General features: G+C 46.8%; 1 protein-coding gene across 1 annotated transcript in view; it reads left to right on the top strand.

The window, feature by feature from the left end:
- Positions 1–26,278, top strand: part of LOC146810320 (cholesterol transporter ABCA5-like) — a 1,540,893-nt gene that overhangs the window by 923,609 nt on the left and 591,006 nt on the right. Inside the window, exons 21-22 of the mRNA XM_085617316.1 lie at positions 22,471–22,598; positions 24,815–24,952. Coding sequence (XP_085473442.1) covers positions 22,471–22,598; positions 24,815–24,952 — 266 coding nt within the window. The remainder of the gene's footprint in view (positions 1–22,470; positions 22,599–24,814; positions 24,953–26,278) is intronic.

Here is a 26,278-nt window from a genome sequence, read left to right as displayed (position 1 = left end):
TATAGCCCCCATAAGTTTTTAGGCCGATTTCGGGGAGGTAATAACTCGCTAAAAAATTCTGTTTGTGTAATGCCATACATCCTGTGGTTTGTCCAGCCCATTACAGTGGGGGTCAGGCCCCGGGACCAGGGGATTGCAACCCTACGTCTAGCCACTAGGAGCCCCATGTCTACCAATCTTCTGATTCCCTTAGGAAAATGTTTGGATTATCTCAATAGAGCGAGCATAGGGTCCGGTTCAAGTGTAGTGTCCGTGACTTCCCCCAAAGTCTTGAATATAAACGCCCAAAAGGACGCCATCCCCGGGTATAACCAGGCCAGATAATAAAAATCTGCAGGGTCTGCACCACAACGTTCGCACGCTGCAGAGTCACGCAAGCCGTACCTGCAGAGACTCTCTGGTGTATAATGTACCCTCTTCAAAATTTTTAAATGTATAATCGTTTAATGAAATGCGTGTCGTACTCTCACAGCAGTACTTCCAAGTTGCATTATCAATCACTTGACCCAAATCTGCCTGCCACGCCAACCGAGCCTTGGTGTAGTGGTTGGCTCGGTAACCCTGTGCTGTTCTAAATCCTTGAGACAATTCGTACTGGCGATTCAGCCTTAATAACATATGTGAGCGGAGCAACCTGTGGTGGCTCATCTAACCCGCTGCCCAGGAGCTCCCTCATTAAATGTCTCACCCTGTGGAAGTGGAATTGGGTCAATGGAGTAGCTGCCTGACCTTCCCGGACTCTGTCGTCCCATGATATTGTTTTACCGTCAACAAACATTTCTCCTATTGTGTGAATATTTATAGCGTTTAAGGCTCTAATCATCCCTACGATCAGGAGGTTTAAACAGAAGCTCTGGCAATGGGGTTGGGGCTGCCACCACATTCACAATCCGAAAATGCGGAGCATCCGTGGGGCCATGCATCCAGTGGTGCGCATTGGGCTCCCTCCGCAGCCCTATAATACAGTTCTAGGTCCAGAGGTCCAAGACCACCCAAGCTGTATGGGAGCGTGAGAATCACCCACTTAACTCGAGCGTGTTTCCTAGGCCAAACGCACCATCAGGGTTGTCAGTAACCGAAAAAAGGACCTCGGGAAGACAATGGGGATATTAGTGAATAAGAATAAAAACCTTGGAAGGACCACCATTTTCATAATCGATACTCTACCCACTAGTGATAGGGGTAAGCGTATCGATCTGTCCACGTCGTCTTCCAGTTTGGACACTGCTGTCCCATAATTTTCTTTGAAGACCACATCCGAATCAGTGTACACTCTGATGCCTAAATATCTAACTGGCTCTTTCGTCCAGCAAAGGGGGGTATTCCGGCGTGAACTGGGCCGTCTTTGCAGACAGCGGGAAAATGAGCGATTTATTCCAATTCACCTTGAGGCTGGACCTGGCCCCAAAAAGAATCATTTCGTGCAGTACCGTATGGTCAGGGTCTCTAACATATAGTAAAGTATCATCTGCGTACGTGGATATTTATTTTATTAGGTCACTTATATCGCGCACGAATCATCTCTCGGTGCTGGAAAAAGAGGTCAGCGGTCAGAGGGGGGGGGGGGGGGAGCCTTAAAAGAGCCATGTTTTGAGCATTTTTTTTTAAATTGAGCCAGATTTGAACATTGGCGATTGGATCAGGAAGGCTGTTCCACAACTTGGGGGCCAGGTACGAAAAGGAACGACCCCCCCATCTTTACCTTCCTAATTCTATGACCAAACAGTGTTTTACGATTACTGGATCTGAGCTGCCTTGTAGGTTGATACAATTTAAGTTTATCAGCAAGATAAACCGGCCACAGTCCATGCAGGGACCTGAAGACCAAACACAGCATTTTAAACGTGGCCCATTTCCTTACTGGAAGCCAATGTAATTGGCGTAGAAGCGGCAGAGAGGGAGTTTGTGCTGGTTTATCAAGAGCGAGGCGGGCGGCAGTATTTTGCACTACCTGCAATTTGGAAAGAAGATCCTCCCTAATTCCTATCAGTAAGGAATTGCCATAATCCAGGAGACTCGTTAGCAGTGCCTGGATAAGGGTCTTTCTAGCACTCAGCGGGATCCATGAGAAGATCCCGCTGGATATAATCTAGTTATATTTCGGAAATCGTATACCCCTATGGCTATGATATTCTCTTATCATGCAGGCAAGATGATCGGGCGTATAGCAATGAGGAGAGTGGACACCCCTGACGTGTGCCTCTAGTGATGCGGATAGGGTCGGTAACCAAGTCACCAATCTTAATCCTAGCTGTAGGGAAGTTATAGAGCACTCCCACCATTTGCAGAAAGTCACTCCCGAGGCCAATTCTCATCAAAACGTGGGTCATGAACCTCCACTCCACGGAGTCAAACGCCTTCTCCATGTCGAGGAAGACGGCCACCTCCTGAGTATCACGTTGGGTATTTTGGATAGCCCCAAACCCAGTTCTCAAGTTATAACTAAGGTTCCTACCAGGGACAAAGCCAGCTTGTTCTGGTGATATCAGCAGCGGCACTAGGGGAGGCAGTTTTGGTGTCCACATTGAGGAGTAACAACGGACAGTAAGAGGCACAGGCGGTCGGAGGTTTCTCTGGTTTGAGTATGGTAATAATTAGCGCTTCCCGCATTGAAGGTGGCATTTCGCCTGCTTCAATGATTTCCTCAAATAGTGTCTGAAGGTGCGGGATCACTAGGTCTCTGAACTCTTTGTATTTTTTTTTTTTTTTTTTTTAATTTCAAAGACCTTTATTACAACAGTGCACAGTATTACAGCTCTACGCCTACAGCCTCATGGGCCGGCTACAATTAAGCAATCCTCTCCGTTCCACTCTCACATATACACAGCCAACAGGCCGACATCCCGGAGGTCCGGCGGCAACTTTCTGTGAACCACCCTGCATGCCTTCCAGTCCTGAGACACTGCGCTCTGAGGTCCATGATTTACAAAAAGTGTCCCTTTACAACTCCCACCCCACAAAAAACAACTGTGACAGGAACCCTGGGGTAGGGGAGCCAAGAACCCCAACCCGAAATAGAAAGTCTTAATTGCTCGAGTCGTACCGGGCAGACAACTGTGGTCATTCCCAATACCGGTCATGAAACCAGAGGAGCCCCCCACACCTGAAGAACCCCCAACATTGACTTCTCGTGAACAAACAGCAAGAAAGGTCGACCCACCATGGGGACAGTCAACAGTACTGGCACCGCCCAATACTCCTCTCAGCCCTGTGGATAACCTGCTATAGCAGAAGAAAAAAAAAAAAAAAAAACTATGTTGAAGCCAGGCCACAGCTCTCCACATCTCCTGTGCAACCCCCATGCCCTGCAAACCGCCCGCCTCTCATCCGCACATCCTCAGTGTCACCGACTCCCCAGAGCCTCCTACAAATAGTAGAACTCAACAGCATACTATCCTCCTCCCCCGCCCGCCACATCAGTACCATAAATCTGCAAGCAGCCGCGTCTAAATTCCCTATACTGCTGCCGGAGCTACATCCGCCGCCGCGTGGTGGATATCGTTCTCTGCAGTGGTGTGAACTGCCAGGTATTCCCTGAACGGATCCCATATGTCCCTAGCCCTACTGTTCAGGGGTTGTGTATCGGCGTATATCATGTTCTGGTCCTGACAATGCAATAAATCAGCTATCCACTCTTTGAATTTCGGAGCACGGCCCCTCCTCCACCTACAAGCAACCCGTCGTTTAGCCAGCAGAAGGGCAATACCTCCAAACTTCCGATACGCCTTGGGTATTTGCATAGTGTATCCCAGTAGCATCACAAGTGGGTCACGCTCAATCGTGTTACCCACCATACCAGTCAATGCCGTGTGTACCTGTAGCCAATAATCAGAAACCCTCGGACATGTCCAAGCCAAATGAAGAAAATCGGCCCCCTCCGAGTGGCACCGTTCACATCTGTCGTTGTCCGAGAGCCGAAACCTCCGTTTTCTAACTGGTGTGCACTACAATCTCTGCAGAAATTTATAATGAATAATACGCAGCCTGCAGCTGGCTGATATCTGTGCCGTGAGCTCACAGCAAAACGCCCATTGCGCCTCCGTAATATCTCTGCCTATGTCCACACACCACTGCCTGAGCGCTTTACATCCTTCACTCCCACTGTGTTGTCGGATACTACTGTATAGGTGGGAAACCAAATGCCTGCCATCCCCAGACGTCAGCAGAACCTGCAGCGGCATCACTGTGTCAGGTTCCACCGGAAACTGCTGTATGATAGCCCTTAGTCCCTGCCGCAGCCGGATATATTAAAAACTGTCTAGCGGTGTAGGCCGGTACCCCTGAAACAATTGGTCTTTCGTTTTGAACAGGCCATTCAAAAAAAGGTTCGCCCCAGAACCGGACATTCAGCTTAGCACACAGCCCTTGAAACCCCTTTTCCTGCAACAAGGATAAGCCCGGATGGTAAACCAACGGCAACTTCTGAGCATACAGAATCGGAAGGGCGACCCGGCGTAGGATACGCTGCCATGCGTCTATCGTGCACGTCACCGTGTTAGCCGGCACACGTCAATCGCCCCGACCGGGCCATGAAGAATGCCACTCAATGGCAGAGGCCGAACTATCCAGTCCTCCACAGCCAGCTGTGGCATGAACGGCGTCGGTGAAAACCAATGATACGCAAAATGTGCCTGAGCACTCATGTAATAAACCAAAAAATCGGGAACATCAAATCCCCCGGCAGAGTATGGCAGGGTGATAATCGACCACGCCAATCTAGGTTGCTTACCAGCCCAGAACAAGCGTAACAGTTCAGAACGTAACATCCGAAAGAAAAATGCACCCGGGTAGTACGGGATATTCTGGAACAAGTACAAAAAGCGCGGCAAAACCACCATTTTAATTGGCGAGGCCCTACCAGCCATGGTGAAAGGTAAAGAGATCCACCGAGTCACATCGTCCGCCAGTTTAGTGACGGCAGTACCATAATTCAATCTTAGTGTCTCTTCCCTAACCTTCGATACCTGTATCCCTAAATAACGGAGGTCCGAGTCACACCATTCAAGCGGATAGTCCAATGAAAAACGGGCCACAGCAGGGGTCAGGGGAAAAAACTGTGACTTCTTCCAATTTATTTGTATACCCGATAACCTACCACACACCAAAAATTCTCTGAGCAGCGGGTTGAGATTAGTTTGCGGATCCACAACATACAGTGTCAAGTCATCCGCATAGAGGGACACATCTATCTGTTGCTGGATACACTTAAAAGCACTTTGCTTGTGTAATTGCCTTATACGACATGCCAAAGGTTCGATCGCTATCGCGAACAGCAACGGGGACAATGGGCACCCCTGTCTGGTACCTCTGGTTAATGAGATCGGAGCTGATAACTCCCCATTAATCAGCACCCTCACCGACGGATCAGTGTACAGCAACTTTATCCATGCCACAAATATTTTTGGGAACCCCATCCTATACAGAATAGCAAACAGGTAGTTCCACTCAACCGAATCAAATGCTTTGGTAGCATCAAGGTACACGGCCGCCACAGGCAACTCCGGCGCTATTGTGTGCAACAGAGAGAACAGAGTTCGCAAATTACTGGCCGTAGATCTCCCAGGGATAAAGCCGGCCTGATCCGGAAGGGCTTTTCTTGTCATAAGCAAAGAAAGCCTAGTAGCAAGCACCTTCGCCAGTATCTTAGCATCACAATTTATCAAAGAGAGAGGCCTGTACGCATCACAGTCAGCAGAGTCTTTACCTGGCTTTAGTAACGATGTAATGATCACCTCCCTCATTGAACCTGGCAGTACACCCACCTCCAGAGACTCCTCGTAAACCTCCTTGAGCACCGGGGCCATTATATCAATGTAGCATTTATAGAATTCCGCCGGCAGCCCATCGGAGCCTGTCGCTTTACCATTCTTAAGAGACAGAATAGCCTCTCTAATTTCGTCAAGTTCAAACGGGGCGCCCAGGAACTGCCCATGATCGTCACTCAACCAGCATAAAGCTACATCATCCAGGAAATCACCCAGTACGACCTCTCCAGCGGACCGTGCAGCATATAACTCCCCATAGTGTGCGGTGAAGAGGTCTAAGATACCCTTCGTATCTGAAAGCACGGTACCTGTCGGCATATGGACCTCCAGCACGTGCGTATGGCAACGCGGATGTCGAGTAAGCTCCGCCAGAATTCGCCCCGGTCTCTCCCCCTCGCAGTACCTCCGAGCCTGCCAATGCTTACCTCTGAATCTGGCCTCTCTATCTGCTTCCTTTTCATATTGCGTGAGCCGCTCTCTAAATTGCTCATGAATGGGGCCCATCGGCTCACGGGCCATCCTAACCTCCAGTTCCTTAAGCTCCGTCTCCAGCTGCGTAAGTGTACCTCGTATGTCTCTCAAGACCCCGAAACTCTTTGACATATAATAACCGCGGACTGTCACCTTAAACGCCTCCCAGATGTGTTCCACACTATCTACCGATCCTTTGTTGCGAGGGAAAAATTCTGCAATCTCCTCCCCCAGCTCCGTCTTAAACAGGGGGTCCAAAAAGCCGTGGGCTGCATACGCCATCTGGGTGCAGCTCTGCCATAGCCGGAACTGCCACCTGAACCAAAACCGGACAGTGATCGGAGTAGGATCGCGGCAAATGCGTAACTCTTCCTAATTCAGCCACCAGCCCCCGAGACAAGAAGCAGTAATCAAGTCTGGCCCATGTGTTAGCGTATGTAGTAAAGTGTGTACCCTCACGCCGCCCAGCATGCACAAACCTCCAACCATCTATCAGTCCCCCTTCCTCCAGTATACCCGCCAAAGCATCCCTCGTGCCTTTGTGGTAGGTGTGGCTGCCATCGGACCTATCTAATCCTGGGAACATCGCAACATTAAAATCTCCTCCCCAAATGATATGCATTGAACCCATGCTCAGTATCTTCCCCCACAGCTGTGTAAAAAAACTCGGTGAATCTACGTTAGGACCATAACAGTTTACGATTGTAACCGTATCAGTTCCGAGCCTACTCCACAACAAGCAAAATCTACCCTCTGCATCCGTATGCTCACCCAATCGCACGAACGGCACCGTTTTTTTAATAAGAATCGCCGTCCCCCTTGCATACCCGGAATACGAAGAGAAACTACGTACCGCAGCCCATTTGCTACCCAAGGTATAAGAGGCACGGGGGCTAAGATGTGTTTCCTGCAATAATGCGACTTGAACCTGATGCCGCTCTAAATAGGCCATTACCTTCCTACACTTCCTGGCATCATTTAATCCACGCACATTCCACGATAAAACTGTAATCCGTGCAATCTTAGCAGCGTCAGCCATCATGCACCCACAGCACATAATCCAAATAGCAACATGTCAGAGAGGACTGTCCCCCATTCCATGCCCCGTGTGCATCTCAAGAGCAACAATATCAACCACCATGGTGGATTTTCGGGACCCAGCAAGGCAACATTACATTCCATTGCGCCCGGCACCCACCTCTGTAAGCAAAAAACCCCACATTTGTCCCGAGTCTCCCTCCCCAGTTCCTGAACTGTAAACAACCAAACCCAAATCAAGCCCCATAGCCCCACCCCGCTCCCACTGAAGCAAACCCCAACCTGCCAGTCTTGTCCCCACCTCATCCCTCCCTCAAGCGCCCCATTAACCAGGGCGAACATCTTCCCACAGAACAAAAACACTCTAGGGTATTTCCCTTCGGGGACCATATCTAGGTGGCACCACTAATTCCCCTCTCTATCACCAGACTCACAATGTAACTCGGAGTCTGATTCGATGACCCAGAGGGGGTGTCCGGCGCTATAACCTTAGGAGGCCATGGTACCGCCACAGCATACACTTCTTTCAGCTGGTAATCAAAAATGAGCAATCCACAGTACAAACAGATAATCGAGGAAAAAAACCCCACCCCTCCCTCACCCCCCCCATCACTCCCAACAGTGTAGGGATCAATGTGTCCAATAGAATGTCTTCCTCAGCTGCGATACCCAATCAAATTTCTCGTACCCCATGTTCAGACAAACCATATTTAGAGCAGATTATCAAGGCGCACCCTCACTCACTGTTCACCAATCGCCATCGCCTCATGAACTGGCTCCGACTCCTCCTCCTCCCCAGCAGCAGGCCGGTGTGCACGCTTGTATTGTTTGATAAAATCCTCCACTTGCTGAGGATTGGTGAAAAACTTCTGTCTCCCTTGATACGTGACTCTCAGCCGAGCCTGGTAGAGTAGCGCATAATCCATTTGCAGAGTTCTCAGTTTAGCCTTAACAGCCAGGAATTTCCGACGCTCCTCTTGGACCATCGGAGTGAAGTCAGGGTACAGCGTAAAGGAGTTTCCTTCATAGGACAGTGAACGCGTGCCACGCACCGCCCTCAGCGCCGCGTCCCGGTCCCGATAGTTCAGCAGCCGGGCAATGATCGGTCTAGGGGCTGTACCCGGCTTTGGCCTGGGGGCTAGGGCCCTATGCGCCCTCTCGACGATAAATTGAGAAGAAAAAACGTCTGAGCCAATCGCCGCCAGGAACATCTTCTCCACATACTCCTCCATTTTGCCCACATTGGTCGTCTCCGGAATACCCACTATGCGGACATTATTACGTCTACTTCTCGCTTCCAAATCCTCGTTCTTAGCCGCAATTACACGCAGTAGGTTGCCCATCCTGGAGAGCTGCGAGGTATGGTGGGTCAGCGTGTCCTCCGAGTCCGATATCCACTGTTCCGCCCCTTTCAGCCGTTCTTCATGCGCATCCAGTTTATGCACCACGGCATCCATGCGCGATGACATCCTGTCGACTTTGTCCGCAATCGTCGCAAACCCTTGGCGCATCTCGCACATAACTTCCTGCAGACTAGGCGCTGTTTCTGGTGAATCCCCCGACGCTCTACTCGGTCCAGCCGGGCTATGTTGAACTTCCCCAGGTTTGGACGTCTTCCTGGCCGAGTCGAACGTGAGCTTGGGCTGCCTCGTGTCAGTACGCCCCATCCTGGCCATCGACCCGATCTATATACCACTCCTGGGGGGATGAGCCCACCTCCGGGCCCCAAAACGGCAGCCCGACAGATCACAAGCACGAGGGTGTAGCAGGGGAGAGTGGGGATCCTCCAACAACCCAACTTGCACTACTGTCAGTACAGGTCGCAGACCATCAGGACAATCCACGCGTCCTGTCCCTGCCTGAGAGGCTGCAATGACCCAGCAAAAAAAGAAAAGAGGGGGGGAGCACGCGTCAATCACATATAACGACCTCAAAGGGATGCATCCACCGCCTGATCCAAACAGGTACCGAACCAGGCACACAACCCCAATGCCAGCCGGCAAATACAAAAAAGCCAGCAGCGTAATCCTGTGCGGCTCTCCCAGCACCAGCAGCCCTGCTAAATGAGTCTCACCCTACCGAGCAGCCCCGAGGTAGAAAACCCAGCTGCCGTCTCCAGGGGCCAAGTCCACGTGCATCGGTGCCAGGGTAGACCCACACCCAACCCCCGTATTTCAGAGGGCACCAGCACCGGATTCAGCAATCTCTGCACCGAGAGGTCCGAGAGCCAGAGCCACTTCGCGGCTGAAAGCCGTTAGCAGTGGCCCCCCCTCACCCACACATCGGCGCTGCTCCCGCGCAGTCTGGTCGTATCCCCCTCCGCTGCACCTCTCTCCCGCAAGACACCTCCGTAGCGTACGATCTCACCAATCAATGGAGGGGGGGGAGTGTGGAGGGAGGGATCACACCTTCCACGTCCCTGTCCAATCGGCCGAAATAATGCCCTCCAGAGCGGGCGCGCCTCCTCCAGTCAACAGGCAGGACACTGCAAATAAACCTCCGGGCAGCCTCAACCTTTTCCTCCGCCGCCCGCAGCGCCACAATCACCGCCAGTACTCCTTCCCGCAGGACGCAGCTCCTTCCTCCCGCGATGTATAGGCCCCCGGCCCGGAACGCCGCCACGGTCTGGATTTGGGGCAGCACCCAGTCACGGCGATTCTCACTCTCCAGCACGCCAGTCCGGTCAATCTTACGGAGCCTCTCGCTGCCGTTGCCGCTCACTTCCGTCCTTCAAACTTGGACAGGTGATGTCGGGACCCGACAGGAGTCCACCAACGCAGCCGCAGCCCCAGTAGCCGCCTAATCAGGATAATTAGCCGGATAATTATCGCCGGACCGCGGGAGCCCTACACAAGGGCTGCCATTCGCTAGTGCGCCACCTAGCGTCCCCAGGTCTCTGAACTCTTTGTAAAAGGAAACAGTTAGATCATCCACTCCGGGGGCACTATTGGATTTCATCCCGGCTAAGGCTGACGTTATTTCTTCTACTTCTAGTGGGCACATCAGGTATCCCCTGTGTCCATCCAACAGCCAAGGCAGTTTAATATGAGTGAGGTAAATAGCTTTGTCATCACTCCCGCCCTCAGAGCTATATAGTGATGCATAATATTGCTTATATCTGTTGGCTATGTCGAGTGGGTCAGTTAGGGCCTACCCCTCCGCATCATGAAGGACTGTCACATTAGGCTTCTCCCTCCGGGTTCTAAGCGGTGAAGCCAGGACCGATCCTGGACTGTCACTCTCCCCATATACGCGAGCTGTCTCATATTTGCCCAAGTGCTTTAGTTCAGCGTCTGCTGTAGAGTGATTCTCTTCCAGTGTACGGTGCAGTTTTTGCGTGATACCGTCATCTGGCCCTGTTAGTAGTTGCTGCTCTAGGGTTGCTAAAGTGGTCTCCAAATCCGCGAGGCGCTTAAAAAGGGTGTGGAGTACTCCGGAGTGCTTAGCCATGGCGCTCCAACAGATGTACACCTTAAAGGTGACCCACACCATGGCTAAAGAGTCAACCGACCCAGTATTAATCTCAAAGAATGTCTCAATGTCCTTTCCCAGTTCCGCTTTAAAAGCAGGGTCGAGTAAAGAATACGGGGGGAACTGCCTAGTAAAGGGAGGTATGACTGTCTACGCGGTGTCAATGTCCATCTGTATTGGGGAGTGATCCGAGAGCGTGCGAGGTAGAACCACACAGTCACGGATCTGTTGAAACAAATCTCTTGAAATAACAAGTAGTCAATTCTAGTGTGGAGGTTATGATATGCTGACTAGTGTGTGAAGCCACCCAGGCCCTGTGAGCGTGTGCGCCATACATCGCATAAATCTATGTGGGTGGCAGCCATCATAATGGACCTAGCCGTGGCAGTTGGGTGTCTAGTCGGGACCCCTGACCTGTCTAAATTGGGATCTAATACACAGTTAAAGTCACAACCCCCCCCCCTCCACCCCCCCCCCTCCCCAGAGTTGGGAACACGTGCCATAGCGACTCATTCTATCTAACAACTTTCCAAAAAAGGAGGGGTTATCGATGTTAGAGCCATAGATGTTAACTAGAACCAGTGCAAGCCCTTTCCGGCTACATCGCGAAACCGTGAAGCATCCCTTTGGGTTGGTCCCCAGTGCTTCCAAGTGCAGGTCCGATCTGGGATTCACCCACGTTAGCACTCCCTGGGCATGAGATGTGAACCCCGCGGCGTGTATGTTACCTCGCAATCCTCTGTGCTGCAACAGTGCACTGTGTAAAGGCAAGTACGACTCCTACTGGAGAGCGATGTCGACACCACGCCTTGTGAGAGAAGCCAGAACTTTCCGCAATTTCCTATGGTCATTGAGACCCCGGACATTCCAAGTTAAAAATGTTATCTTACAAGTCTGAGAGTGCATCTAGGAAGTTAGTAAAAATCGAGGTGTGCTGCTCAGAGCTGCCACTGTGTAACCATGTGAGACTTTGTGCTTAAACAGCAAGTTGCGTTGTATCAGGTCAGCTATTACGACATATTTCCAAACAAATGACTTTGGTCTCTCTACCGTCCCCCCCTCCTGCCCACCCACGGCGTGCCATCCCCAACTGTGCACGCAATACAGAATACCTCCCCCCCCCCCCCCCAACCCACCATAACAGTAGAAAAATAAAATTTCTAGGATATAGGGCCATGGCGGTATACCACAGAACATACCCCATTTACGATCTCAATACTCATCAAATAGAATAAACAACAAAATAGTAATCAAAACAGTTCCCCAGTAGCGTGTTACACACGTAGGTGGATGTTGCCAGCCCGGTAGGTTAAGTGAACCTAACTAGTCTAAAAATCCCACAACCGACAGCCATCTGCAAAATCGGTGCATCATGAAATAGTACAGCTGTGCCCCTCCTGCCCCGCACTTTTCTAGAATGAATTGTATCTCCACATACAATATGAGCCTGAACTTTCTGTGTTTGTTTCCGGAGCATAATACTCCGGGCATTAGTAACTAGTTATCCTTGGCACCCCCTAAACAGCCGCAACTACTGGATCCTCAGTCACATCTGTTTGGCCCCCCCAACCACACTCGCCTGCAACCATCTTATCTGTGAAGTGAGCACTGTAAACATTAATCCTGATCATCCAGACTGCCTCCAGGTGCTCCATCCGAGGAGTCCTGCGTGGAGCCCCGTTGCTTTTCTTTGGACCACCCCTTCAGGGCCTTCTGCAGCATGTTAGGATACGTGGAAATCCGCAATTTGCCCTGGCAATTTAGACGGAGTCTAGCCGGGTACAGCATGACTTAGTCCAAATTTTTGTCCCGTAGCTGGCGCTTCTGCGGAGCAAACTGTCGACGGGCCTCCTGCACCCAGACCGTGAAATACGGATATAAGGAAATGACAGAGCCCGCATACTGCAGAGACTGTTTCTCCCGGGCTACTCTCAATGCTGCATCTCTGTCTCTGTAATTCAAGAGTTCTGCAAAGATGGGCCTCAGGGGCGCTCCAGGGGCATGGCGCGGGCCCAGCGAGTGATGCGCCCTCTCCACCACGAACATGGGGGAGAACGCCTCACTCCCCAACAGTGTCACCAAGAGTTTTTCGATAAAGAGCTCCGCATTCCCGATCTGAGTTGTCTCTGGAAGACCTGTGATGCGTCTGTTGTTTCGTCGGGACCCCGCTTCTAGGTGCTCAGCCTTGTCTTGCAGGACTTGTAGCACCTTTCCCATGTGTTTATGCTCCGAGTCCAGTTCTGTCTGGGCCTCCTCCACCTCCGTGATCCTACGTTCGGCCATATCCAGTCTCTCTACCTGTTTATCCATCCATTCAGTCATTCTGTCCATGCGATATGACAGGGAATCCAGTTTATTGCCAAGGATAGATAAACTGTTCTGCAAACTTTTTCCATGGCCTCAAGCATGCCACGGATACCTCCTTCTGCCATCTGTTGCTACGTTTCCTGCACGTTGTCTCCCCTTCAGGGGTGTCCTCCCTCACCCTAGATTTGCACTGTTCAAAGGTGAGTTTGGGCTGTGATTTGTCCACTCTACCATTTGTGGCTGGGCTGCTAATAACTACAGCAAATTTACACCCTCCGTCGAGTGTGCAGAGCATGCTAGCAAAGGCAGTAAGCGCTATGGACTCTCCTCTGTGTCTGATAGCCCCAACAGTCAATACGCCATCCAAAAATCATCTAGGTAGGACCACGCGTTGGATTCGCACCGCAGCTGAGCGCACAACCCTTGCCGCGCACCAGCTGCGTCAGCAAGCAAATGAAGCTGCCCAGCCCATCCGCAATCGCAATGTAATCAAGCCACACTCTAAAGCGATCTCCCAGTGGGTATTGATGAGGGCTTAGCAGGCACGCTTCCTCAGACTAGGCTCCTCGACCAGGACCCCTCGGCTCAAAAAGTAGCAAAGTCCCCTACTCCAGGTTACTGCATGGGCTTACGTGGTGAGACAACTTCCTTCACAGCACACCTCAACGTCACGCCGATTGGGAGTTGTATCCTCTGCACAGGTCAATCCAATAATCCAGGCCGCCAGACTGAACCCTGCCGCTGCGTGTGCAAGCCGGTGGTGGTGGGAACACCATCCTCTCTGGCGATTAGAAGAGAGCATCACCTCAAAGCCATACTGCGGGACTGGCTGTGACTTGGCAATGTGGTGCGAGAATCCCAGTTTCTTCCTCCGCCGTGGCTCCCAAAATGGCACTGTCTGGCAGTGTAGCACCTCCTCAGGTCGCTCTAGCACTGCTGTACGGCCTGCGTCCCGGGGGAGCTGCGCGAGCAGTCAGGCACTACCGCACATCTCGCGCAGCTTGGCAGACAACCAACGCCAGTGTCGGCACCCTGCTGAGCGCGATGCGCAATATTGCACGGCAGAGGCATCTTCAGCAGTCCCTCCGTACCTCCAATAGTCAGCACCTCTCCGTAGCCCGCAGCGCACTACCGCGCTACATGAGTCAAGGGATAGCTTCCCTGCCGACACCGGGGCCGCTACCGTCTAGGGTGCATATCCACTCTAGGCGCTCGTAAGGGTGTCGCAGCCGCTTGCTCCCAGCTTGCCGTCCTCCCACTACTCCAGACCGGGGATCGCAGCCTAGGGCAAGGACACTGTGCTCGTCTCCAGCTTCGGTACCCGTCAGTGGTCGGGAAGGGTCCAAAGCAGCTCTCTACGCTCCCGGCTCACTCCGGGACAGGTGGTGGCACAAATCAGGGCAAATAGTCAACACATATGCCAGATAAATGAAGGATAATTAGATGGCTCCACTGATCTATCAGGTTAAGTGGCCATCTTAGGCTCAGGCAAGCTCTGCCCCTGACTCTTTCTTAGTTAGGGCCACAAACGTGATATCACATGAAATTGGGCTTCCACAGCGTCTCTCCGCTGTTACATTCCCTTTTACCCCCCAGACCCCATTGACCGAGTAGGCTGAACTTACCGCTATCCCAAACTGACCTGCAACTATGCCTTTGACTGTTCCATCCCAAGTGGACTCCTGTGTCTAATGAGTCTGCAATTGCCCTGGTGGTTAAGAGGAAGCGCAACGCAGGTAAACAGCAACCCAAAACGACAAGGACGACAAGAGCAAGGAAAACTGCTCAAGACGCATTGCTATTAACAGCGCCCCCTGTGGAAAGAGACACCATGACGGGAATATGTGAGGCTATAATAACAAAATTGAAACAGATGGTTTGCGCCCTACCGAAGCCCCTAAACAGTAGATTGGGGTAAATTGAGGAGAAAATAGATCTCCTCATTAATGGGCACTCTTTTTCTAGTACCTGTGGTCTTCCTACTTGTCGGCCCCACCGTCCTGTAGTGGAATGCGCCCCAGGATCCTTGGGGGTCCCAGCATGGGGTCCAGATGGGAGGGACAAAAACTCAAAGCAGGCAAACCGGGTTATTTGCTCAGTCACTATGATATTACCCATAATCCCTCAGCATATTCCCTCCTCCCCCCGCTACCACTGTTGACAACTATATCCCATACCATTCAGCACCAAAATAAAATCCTCACTCGGGCCTCCCAGGCAAATGCACAAACAATGGGCGGAAGAGAAGGGAAGCAACCTCAATCGCAGAGTCTCCACCGGTAGGAATAAGCCAGCTACAAACACTAGACCTCCCCCCAGCAGCACTCCCTTACGTTTTAGTCTTGGCCAACATGCCCCTGTTAAGCATGGACCAAAGGGAATCCACAGTCCGGTTAATAAATAAAGCTTTACACTGGTTCAGCACTCCGCTCAAAGGCTATGGTCTATGGGGCACCAATCTGGACAAGCATTTTATAATGGCCATGAGGGATGGATGGGCCCCTCTGCCAAAGACACTAATGGTGACTGTGTTGTTGTTAACTTTAACAACCGGCATGTTGTAAGAAGCCTGCTGAGAGCCTCCACAAACGCCCCTTTGCTCTCTACACAGATTTCTGTTTTTCCTTTGGCAAAATGTTACAGACCTATATTATGCCCACAGCCCCACAGTCTGAGACCTTTAAATAATCCTTCATGCCCCCCTTTGTTACCATCACGGGATCCCCCTAGCCCCTATAGACTGAGGACGAGGCTTGAGTTAGCAAATCAATTTGCTCCCCTGTATGACCTCGAGGCCTTTGACTGACTACACCTGGGGGATGCAGAAGGTATTTCATGCTCTGCTAGTGAGCCACTACACATTCCGCTTGCACAGATCTCCGTATATCGGACCAAACCTCCTAGGGGGACAGCAAATGACATTTTACATAGTAGTAATGCTCTACTACGTAACTCAGGAGCACCGGCCCCAGTAAATTGGACGACCCAACAAACAAGCATTTGCAATGCAATAGGTCTCGCATTTACATGAGTTTAAGCTATTGGCATTGTAAATGACAATGCCTTTTATTTTATGCTTTAAAAACCAAAACATAAATAAAAGGCATTGTCATTTACAATGCCAATAGCTCAAACTCGCGTAACCTATTGCATTGCAATAGCTTGTTTAGCTTGTTAACAAAAAAATATATTTTGAGAAAGAGTTTACAAAAAATGGCTTCTATATGTACAGATATATGTAATAGAAGTAATTGTATGCATTGTCAGATTAATGCGGTAGCACAGTGGGTAAATGTAATAATTATAGCTACAGCATGTATGCTTTTTTGAGCAGCGGTATCAAAGCCATATAATATGTGTGTATAGAAATGGTTTATTTTCTTAGGTATGGTATGATAGAGAATAGAAGACTAAATGTGTGTAAGAAGGGTGCAACTGTTATGTAAAGACATGTGGTATATTAACGTGTTTGAAAATACTGTATGTAATGGTGAAGGTTTTTTTTTAGATGTTGTAGGGGTTTAAAAGCATGCTGGGAAAAGTTTTTTTAAGTATAATTGCAAATCTATTGGAGTGTATTACGAAGAGGTAATCTGATGTCTTTTTGTCGTAATGTTTGTAAACAGGCTGGTATAATAGAGCTGTTATGTTAAAGATGTGTGCATGTGCAATGATAACTGTTGGACATTAAGGTATGCACTCTAAAAAATCTGTAGTGGCAAAATATTGGCTAATGGAAAAAGTAAAAATGAAAGAAACATGAAATGTGTAAGTAGCCCAGTAGTACAATATAAGGATAGGTGGCAGTAGAGAGTGCAAAGCAGAGAGACAGATCGAGCAAGTGGAGAAACATGAGGAGAGGTGGCAGCAGAAGGTGTGTAGTAAGAGATAGACACGATGATTGAAGAATATGAGGATAAGTGGTAAGTTAGAATGTAGGGCAATAGGGAGAGAATATTGTGCCGGTTCGTGTTTAGGCAGCAAAAGCGAAAAAATGCAATGTAAGTACTATGTGGCAGAAAATAAAACATGAGGGACCTAATAAAGACAAAAAAGGGAGCAAGCAACGAGGTGTAAGAAAAGGTAGACTGTATGCATATGTTTAAGTGGGAGGAGAGAGTGCGGGACAGAGGGATAACTATACATTTTTTTGAATATTTGTGAGACAACGTTATACGTTCTGGGAGTTGTTGTGTTTTCTTTCTATTGAACTAGCTGGACTAGCATGCCGGATATGGTAATTGAACTGAAATACCGGATAACAAGTCCCGTACCAGAAACCTGATGTCCTAACAACATGGAGTAACGCGCAAGCAAGGTAGCAACCCTAGATTATTTTTATAGGAGAGTAGTCCTTGCTCTGCATTCGGTTTACAACTGTAGTTACTCACAAGCACTTATATGAAAATAACTGTTAGGACAGAGTACGGGGCAGGTGGAAGGCAAAAGTGAAAAACATAAGGATAACTGTTAGGACAGAGTGCAAGATAGACAAGTAGGTACAATGATTAAAGAACATAAGGGTAAGTGGCAAAGCAGAGTGTGGAGCCGAGGGACTGGGCACAAGAGAATAACAGGAGGATAAGTGGCAAAGAGAGTGCAAGGCAGAGGGACAGGCACGGGGAGTGAAAAACATAGGGAGGGTGAAGTGAGCATGGAAGCAATGGCCGAACTGTATTTGGTAGCAGGAGAAAGTGCGAGGACTTGTGATGTTTTTTTCTATTGAACCAGCTGGACTAGCATGTCAGATAAAGTAATAGAACAGTCACACCGGAAAACAAGCCCGTAGTAGAAACATGATGTCCTAACAGCATAGAGTAAGGCGCAAGCAAGTTAGCAACCCTAGATTATCTTTATAAGCGGGTTGTTTTTGCGATGCGTCCTGAATACATCTTTAGTTACTCAAGAGCTAACCCCCTCTCTTCAGTCGCGTTGCAGACATTGAAGGAAAGGACTGAAGGTCACCAGTACACCCATCGTTGTTTTTGCGATACATAAAATTTACAAAAAGGGCGCCTTTGCGGGAGCTATCTTGGTAATGTTTTAAGTGAGCTCATGAAGGATTAGCGTCCCAGTGCTCCCCCTAAGCGTGAGGCCTAAGGCTGAGTATGATTTCACGGTGACTCAGTTGTAAGTTGCGCACAAGTGTGGCATGCGCAGAGCCGTTTTGTAGGTCTCCAGCTTCTTTAAGAAGGTGACAGGACAGAGTGCAAGGCAGAGGAACAAGCATAGCGAGTGTAGAAAATAAGTGTAACTGTGAGCTGCCGCCTCTGATGCAGGAAACCAGGGTTTGAGCCTCGAGATCGCGTCCACATCCTGTGATTCTGGGCAAATCACTTAATCTCCCCGTGCCTGAATGTGTAATGTAAATACGGTGCTAGATAAAGCGCTCCAATACCTTCGGGTCGAGTTCACGCTATATAAATATGCAACAACAAAGCAGAGTAACAGCGATGGGGAGTGAAAAGCATGAGGAAAAGTTGTAGGAGAGAGTGCGGGACACAGTGACAGGGCCGCTAATTGAAACACGCGGCCGTGCGGCAGCGAAAGTGATCGCGATCAAACATCAAAGCGGCCGTGCACATGCACATGCACTGTAGCGCTAGGCTGGCCTGGTAGCACTTTTTGGAGCCCTCTCAATAAGTCTCGCCAGACCAGCGCATGCGCTGGGTCAGGCGAGACCTAAATTGGGGGATATATTTAGCCATGTGGAATGTGGCCTGTCTTGCATCAAAGATGGCTACAGTGGAGTGATTAGCCCTATGGCAGAATCGAGATATCATATATTTTCAGGAGACATGGCCTTTGGACCCAATATTTATACATGGATATTGAACTTACCAAAGCTATGCAGATGCAGCCATTCCCCCCCCCCCCTCTGCCCCCAGCAGGAACACCTAAAGGGGGTTTAGTAACCCTAATATCAAACACATTACCCATTAAGGTCTTTAAATTTGAAAACTCCTCCCCGTATTTCCATCTTGTAGCTTTTGAAGGAGGCCACCATCAGTGCTGGATACTAATAAATTACTATAACAACAATTTTGGTGGCAGTATGGCAGCTGTTATAGATTGATTAGAAAACGAATTGGAGAAATTCACAAGGTCTTTGCTGTGCAAAGAACTCAACATCATATGGCTAGGTGATTTCAACTCCCAACCATGCCCCAGTACATTGGGAACGGTTTTTGACATGGTTGATATGGACGGAGACCCACTAGTCCACTTCACGCACCATTATTATGGGAACGCTTTAAATAGGTTCTTAGCATCAGCAAAGTAGATAGGGTTTGGAAGTGTACAACAAAGTAGACGCAGGAGGTTTGGAAAAAAAAGAATTCTGGGGCTTTTCTAACTCTACATTAGATATTATAGTTGCACCAACTAACTGTCGGGGTCTTATTTATCACATCAATAATAAATTGTCAAATTTTAGTGACCATGAAGCATTATTATTCTTTTAGCTTTTTGGTGTTGGATCCTCCCCACGTCACACGAAGAAAGTTCCAAACCAATTTTGGCCAGGCTAAATGGATTCCAGTTAAAATGAGATAACACAGACAAGAAAAAAATCATGCAGCAAGTTATTTCGAAGAAGCTGCATCTGGTCTTAATCTGCCTAGACCCGGACACTGCATCACATATTTTAATAACATTTTTTTATAGAAATACTTCAGGAGATCAAGTCTGCCTTGACTTGGCGTAAAACTAATAGGGAGAGACTCGAAACACGATGGTTTGATGAGACTTGCACCCAGGCCCTAAAGGACCTTTATGGGGCCTTGAAGGCATTACCTAGAAATCAATCCCAAATCAAGGACCCATGACTGGTGTATAAGAAAGCTAAAAAAAAAATGGGAAAACGAGTTAAAAGAAGAGGCATGGGAAAATATGGCTATGGCTGCATCTCTAAATAGTAGCAGGGATTTCTGGAAGGTAGTAAATGCCCCCTTCTTTAAGAAGGAACCGGAAAAACTACTAGGTAATCATGTGGATGAAGACACATGGTTGGCGCATTTCGAAATGATTTTTGGGAGTGAGACCCCACTAGAAGCTGAATCGCTCACTCGTTCAGAGACCTCCCCTAACCCTATAACTTTTAACCTAGAGGAAATAAAACTTGCGCTCGCTAAATGTAGTCACGCCAAAGCACCAGGACGGGATGGGGCCAGATTGACTTTTTTCTAGAACATCAAGATCATTGCCCCCCCCCCCCCCCCCCCCCCCTGCTAACTATCGTATTCAATAAAATCGGTAAGAGTGGCCTGCCTCCATCATGGAGAACAAGTATTATAGTCCCAATTTATAAAAAAGGGGACAAATTCAACCCCCATAACTATCGTCCCATCTCTCTTCTGGATTCCACCGCCAAACTCCTGCGGTGGGTTTTACTGAACAGGATAGAAGACTGGGCAAGAGAAAACAATGCCCTGATGCCATCTCAATATGGATTCCAGAAGGGCAGATGCACGATTGACCAGTGTCTAAACTTAAGTTTGATCATCTCTAAGTACAAGAGAGGGAACATATACATGGCCTTTATGGACCTCTCGATGGCTTTTGACTGCGTAGCTTATCCTAAATTGTGGGCAGTCATGTGCATAGATGGGCATAGATCCCAGGCTGATAACTTTGATACACCAAATGTACTCACAGACGACGGCTTCTGTCCACTACTTAAGGGACGGGGAATGCACTAGACCTTTTAAGATCACGAGAGGAGTGAGGCAGGGCTGCGTTCCCGCCCCTTTTCTTTTCTCACTTTATACAAATGGGTTGGAAGCTGCCCTGAAAAGGTGTACACCTGATGTTCCTTCTTTCCCCTCAGGCCTATTACCAATCCTGGCCTATGCAGACAAGGCGGTCTTGATAGCTAGGACAGGTGTAGCACTTCAACGCCTAATTGACACCTACATGAGTTTAATGTCATCGATTAATCTTAAAGTAAACGAGTCAAAAAAACTTTATTTTAGTATCAGGACCACCTCCCCCTAAAAATATTCCATCGTTCCATATTGGGACTCGTAAACTAGATTTTGTGGAGACCCTTTCATATTTAGGAGTTGTTTTCGACATCAAACAAACATGGTCACACATGGTGGGTTGTAGGGCCCAAACAATGGAGCGCATTATGGCGGCTGTTTCCAGCTTCCCTAAAAATCTAGGCTCAAAGCCCCTAACAACAATAAGAACCATCTCGGCATTGACGTATGGGGCAGGGGTCTGAGGCATAGTATCAACGGATTTCCTACAGACGTTAGAGAACGGGTTTTTCAAGAGCATTGCCTGGCTCCCTCCCTCATTCTCAAACTATGTCACTCACTTAGAGCTGGATTTCCCCTATGTGTCCGACATAGCAAGAGTAGCCCCAATTATGCTGTGACAGTCAATATGGAATAGGGACACAGTGGATCTAAATCAGACCATCATACAAAACTTTCTTTCAATGGTCAAGGCACATAAAATCCCCTGGTTGGAGTACGTCAAATCAACCTTGTACTTGCTAGGAGTCCGAGAATTATATCTAAATCTCCGCTCATGCTCCATGTTCTCAAAAAAGGGACTAAAGTCACTATTCTTGGACAAGTTAGCGTATGAAAGAAAGGAATCCCAGAAGTTAAAAACAACTGTAAAAATCTAATACTTGAATATTCGTATTAGGATGTGATAAGGAACCTGCACCACAGGTTTATCCCCTTAAGATTCCGCTTAAACCTAATTCTTCTAATGAGACACTTGCTAGAATTGGAAACTCACGCTAATTTTTAGTCTCATACTCACTTGCTCTCTTGAAAATAATACGAAATCTATTTTAACAGGTTCAAAGACATATAGGATCTATATAATATATGTAATATTAAATGGTATTATGATCTATATAGGCCGTTCCTTTCCCCCCAAATTAATCTGTTTTAATTCTTTTTTTTAACCTATGTTTTCATGTGGTAATCGGGAACCAGCAGTCTTGCATTTTACCTTCTATTGCGTCTATTGTACATACTACAGACATTGGATTGCGTACTTTGCACATCCAAACCTTACACCCTATTGTTTTGGGGTTTTATCCTGCATATTAGATCTTACTATCTTAATTGACAGCTTTTAGTAATTTTATTGTATTAGATTGTATTGAGAAGAAAGATATTGTTTTCTATTAACATGTATACTTTGATGATCTATGTTTTCAAATTAGATCGAATAAAGTTTATTAAACGAGCGAGCTAGAACAACTTTTTCCAAAGTTGTAATATATTAGAAAGTACCATTGTACAAAGTTGAATAGTGAATTTGTTAAATTAGTACTGTTAACCTTTGTCTGAATAGTTAATAGTGGAAGATAATTATCCAGCGAGCCTTGATTGTACATTACGAGCAAAATGTGCTGTGCATTAACACTTCTCGTATTCTCTTTAACAAGGGTCTAGTATCGATGACATCATTGAGTCACTTAGAAGACAGAAAATTGCAGTGGAATTAATGAACGGAAGTGATTACCTTGCCGTCTCCCCGCACAATGCAGCTTTAAATGTCTTCTACTCAGAAAAGGTATAAATTACATAGTGGCAGCAGCAGGTTCAGTGATGTGAGAAGAGAATGTTAAACCTGTCCCACGGTTTCTTGTCTCATTGTATGGACTTTACCTCAATACCCCTTTCGCTAACTGATTTTATTTCATGTTTTTAATTATGCATCCTAGGTCACAGTAGGATGTAAACCTCAAATAATGAATATAGACGACTTAATTAACTAGCTGTGTGCCTAAAGAATGACGGAGTAGTCGCATTCTCTGGGATTTTAGATAATAATCCTGTGTCTAGTCTCCAATGCAGAGCTCTTGTTTTCAATGTAACTCAACTCTGAGGGTAAAAGAACCGACCTCCAACTACCTGTGTTTCCGAAAATCATACCAATGCTTTAAATGACCGCCGTGTGGACATCATGATATCAATGCAACCTCATTTATACTAGCCTCCCAAAGCCACAAGCAAACTGCAACAGGTGCAGAGTCAGACACCCGATTTTCATGTTGTCTGAGTACAGAAATGGCACCAAGGCTGCTTTTAGAGCACTTATCAAGTTGTATGTGAAATTCATCGTAATATGTAACGTCCTTTGAAAAATGCATAAAGAATTTTGGAGAAAAAAACAAGGTACTTAGATGGTTCCTCATTATGACCGAAAGAAGGCCTTTCTATCGACATAAACAAAGAACACGTCTCAGCAGAAATCAATTACTAAAGACATAGTCACATTCTGCTACTAAAGGGGTCTGCATGTGTCAAACATTCTTTTAGTTAAATTGTAACCCTGTGCCCTGTACACATACAAACGGTGATGCACAGCTGATTGTCGACAAACTACCCACCACCTTCCCATCACCACTAGCCTTTATCCAAAGTCCAACAACTAGTTGCTCTCATGTTGCAGTGAAGCTGGGTTTTGCCAAACGTATATGTTAACAACCAAAGAGAGCCGTATAGATCACCAGGATATCAGTTAACATTATCTGCAAACGTTTCTTAAGGCCTCAGACGGGCATCTGAAATGAAATGTTAGTGATATAGATGGTTCCGTGGGTGTATAAGTAAATAAATCTAGTGCTCCTGTTTTTTATTTTTTTAATACACATCAAGATTTTGCCTTGCTTGCAAAGCTGTCGGGCTGTTTTGCTGCCTCTTCGCTATGTTCTGTGCTGTACATTCATCCATGGCTGATAATCCAGAGGCTCCAAAATGAATGTGTTTGGACCTTACGAACCCTTGCCAAGTGTTGTACAGAGGAAAAAATGATTCGAGTGAGACAGTCTCGGGATTTGTCAAGAGGTTTTATGCCCACCTCTGAGAAATTATGCTCCCAAAGATGACAGATTATTGTTAAACTGCAAATTTTCACACTTGACATAACAGGACTCAAACAACATATATGCCTTATCCAGAAATCAGCTAACAACAATTCTTTTTGACTGATGTGTATCATGCACATCTTTGATATAGCGCCCTCTTTGAGTAGCCTGACATAAATTGCACAAAATCTATTTGTTTAGGAAAAAATACATCAAAGGCTTCCTTTAATTTTTATTGTTTTAGTACTGTGGTGTGAATGAATATGAGATTATTTATTTAGACTATTATCTCGCTCTGTCTCAATTTTTTGATTCTCTTCACATCTGTCCCCCAGGAAAAGTGGGAAAAATGATTCGACTAGTTCTCCCTCATATGGTCGCAAACCTTAAATGAGCCTTGTAAGAGAGCAGGTTTCCTGAATGATAAAGAATACATTGGGAAAGGAAGGAATGTCACCTTCCTGATAATAACAGATCTATATTTAACAGCATAGCAGTTAGGCGCATCATGGGACTTTTGTGGAGGCAAGTAAGCTGGGGCCTTTAATATGTACATTTGATCTTAGTATTTGCCATCAGTTGCATATCCTGCACCATACAACCTTTATACCTTAGTTGCCATAATACCAATTATACCAACTGGGCCACAGGTAAAATGTAGGGAAGATACGAGAGAAATCAAATTTTTCTTTTTTACGTATTCCATCAGTCTCATAACTGTATAGAGAGGTGGTGACTGCTGTAGTTGTAACTCGTGCACATTTTCGATGTTATTTTTACACTGCATTTATTGTAATTTCCCCTTTAAGGCCAGTCAAATTTGTGCTGCAAGGTTTACTGCAATATTCTCTTAATTATCTCAGTGTAACTGTTCTACATTGGTCTTTCACCTTTAAATCGTACCTTTCCATTTCTGTAGTCTTACACCTTTGAAGCTGTGTTCAACAGTACCATGGTGCACTCGTTGCCAGTGTTAGTAAACGTCATCAGCAATCTTGTGCTTGACAGCCTGAATCGCACCGAGTCCATTCACGTCTGGAGCAACCCGTTCTTTCAAGTAAGTGATTCGCAAACCATAGTCTGTCATAATTAAATTCCCCTTGGCATTTTTTGTTGTTCAGATATTCCCAATAGATGTTTCTAATGTCTTTTTTGCGTCTCATTCAGTCTGCCATTGTTTACTTTGTTTGAAGCTACAGTTCACTTTTGGTCATCCTAAATCTTAAGCTTTATTATTGGGCGGCTTCTTCCAGAAGACTTGCAGTGCTTATTGCACCCTTCCGAAGAGGACAATGTAGCTTCTTTATTTGAAGATACGAATATAACGTAAAAAACATGTAAAATGTATTTAGGTTTAGTTATCTTAAAATATTCATAGTTAGATGTTCATTTATTTTATTAAATGTTGGTCGTACTCTTCTAACATGGGAAACTACACTCCTACACAACATAGTCCAAGATCTGACTTGAGGTACTTGTAAGGTTCAGGCTGTCCAAATAAGGGGCGATAATATTGTTTGTGTAATGTCAAATTAAATGAGCTCGTTTTAGAATGTATTTTATAACTTTTTTTATGGAAAATGCTTTGGTCACTTTGATTTGAAGTAAGATTTAACTAATTAGGATTCATTTTCTACTTGCTAACATTTGGGTTCACGTTCAGAGGTGATTTATTATTGGAGGCCAGAGGACTTGGCAAAAATATTGGTTTATCTACAGAAAACACTGCTGCCTTCTATCTTAAAGATATATCAATATTTTATAAATCACAGTTCTTTCATCAATAACCAAACATAACAAAATTGAATGAGCCCTCTCCTGTCTGTGTTGTTTTTTAAGGGCCTTGGTATATTCCATTTTTTTGTAGAATGTCCGTTTATCCCTTCTGGGCAGACGTGCCTCATGAAATAAAAGCAAATTTGCATCAGAAATCATTTTGATTTATCATGTTAAATCGATAGCCTGGTAGCTAAATTTGAGTCGGTGAAAATACCCAATCATTGTGTGGAAATAGCACGCAGTGTTTTTGTATATTGAACGCTCTATTCTGTTTTATGATGAATGACTCACATTATGAAGCTCGTTTCGCAAATGAAAAGGAAGGAAATGCACATACATAGGCATGCTTCTGTACATTGCTGAAATTTTCAAACAGGTAAACTAATGTTCCTCGAAAACAGTGTCTTGGAAACTTCAAGAATACTCTAATTATGCTTGCCTATTTATCTATACCCAAATGTACTTGTGTATATTTTTGCATATGGGTATGGCACTCTGAAGTGCACACGCTTTTGTTTACAGTATCTTATATAGATACAGTCCACATTCATGATTGCTCTTGATAAAAACACTAACAAATAAAAGGTTGATATGAATACACATA

This window comes from Triturus cristatus, chromosome 7, assembly GCF_964204655.1.
Source record: "Triturus cristatus chromosome 7, aTriCri1.1, whole genome shotgun sequence".
Classification (NCBI taxonomy): Eukaryota; Metazoa; Chordata; class Amphibia; order Caudata; family Salamandridae; genus Triturus; species Triturus cristatus.
This window is presented reverse-complemented; position numbering and strand designations above follow the sequence as displayed.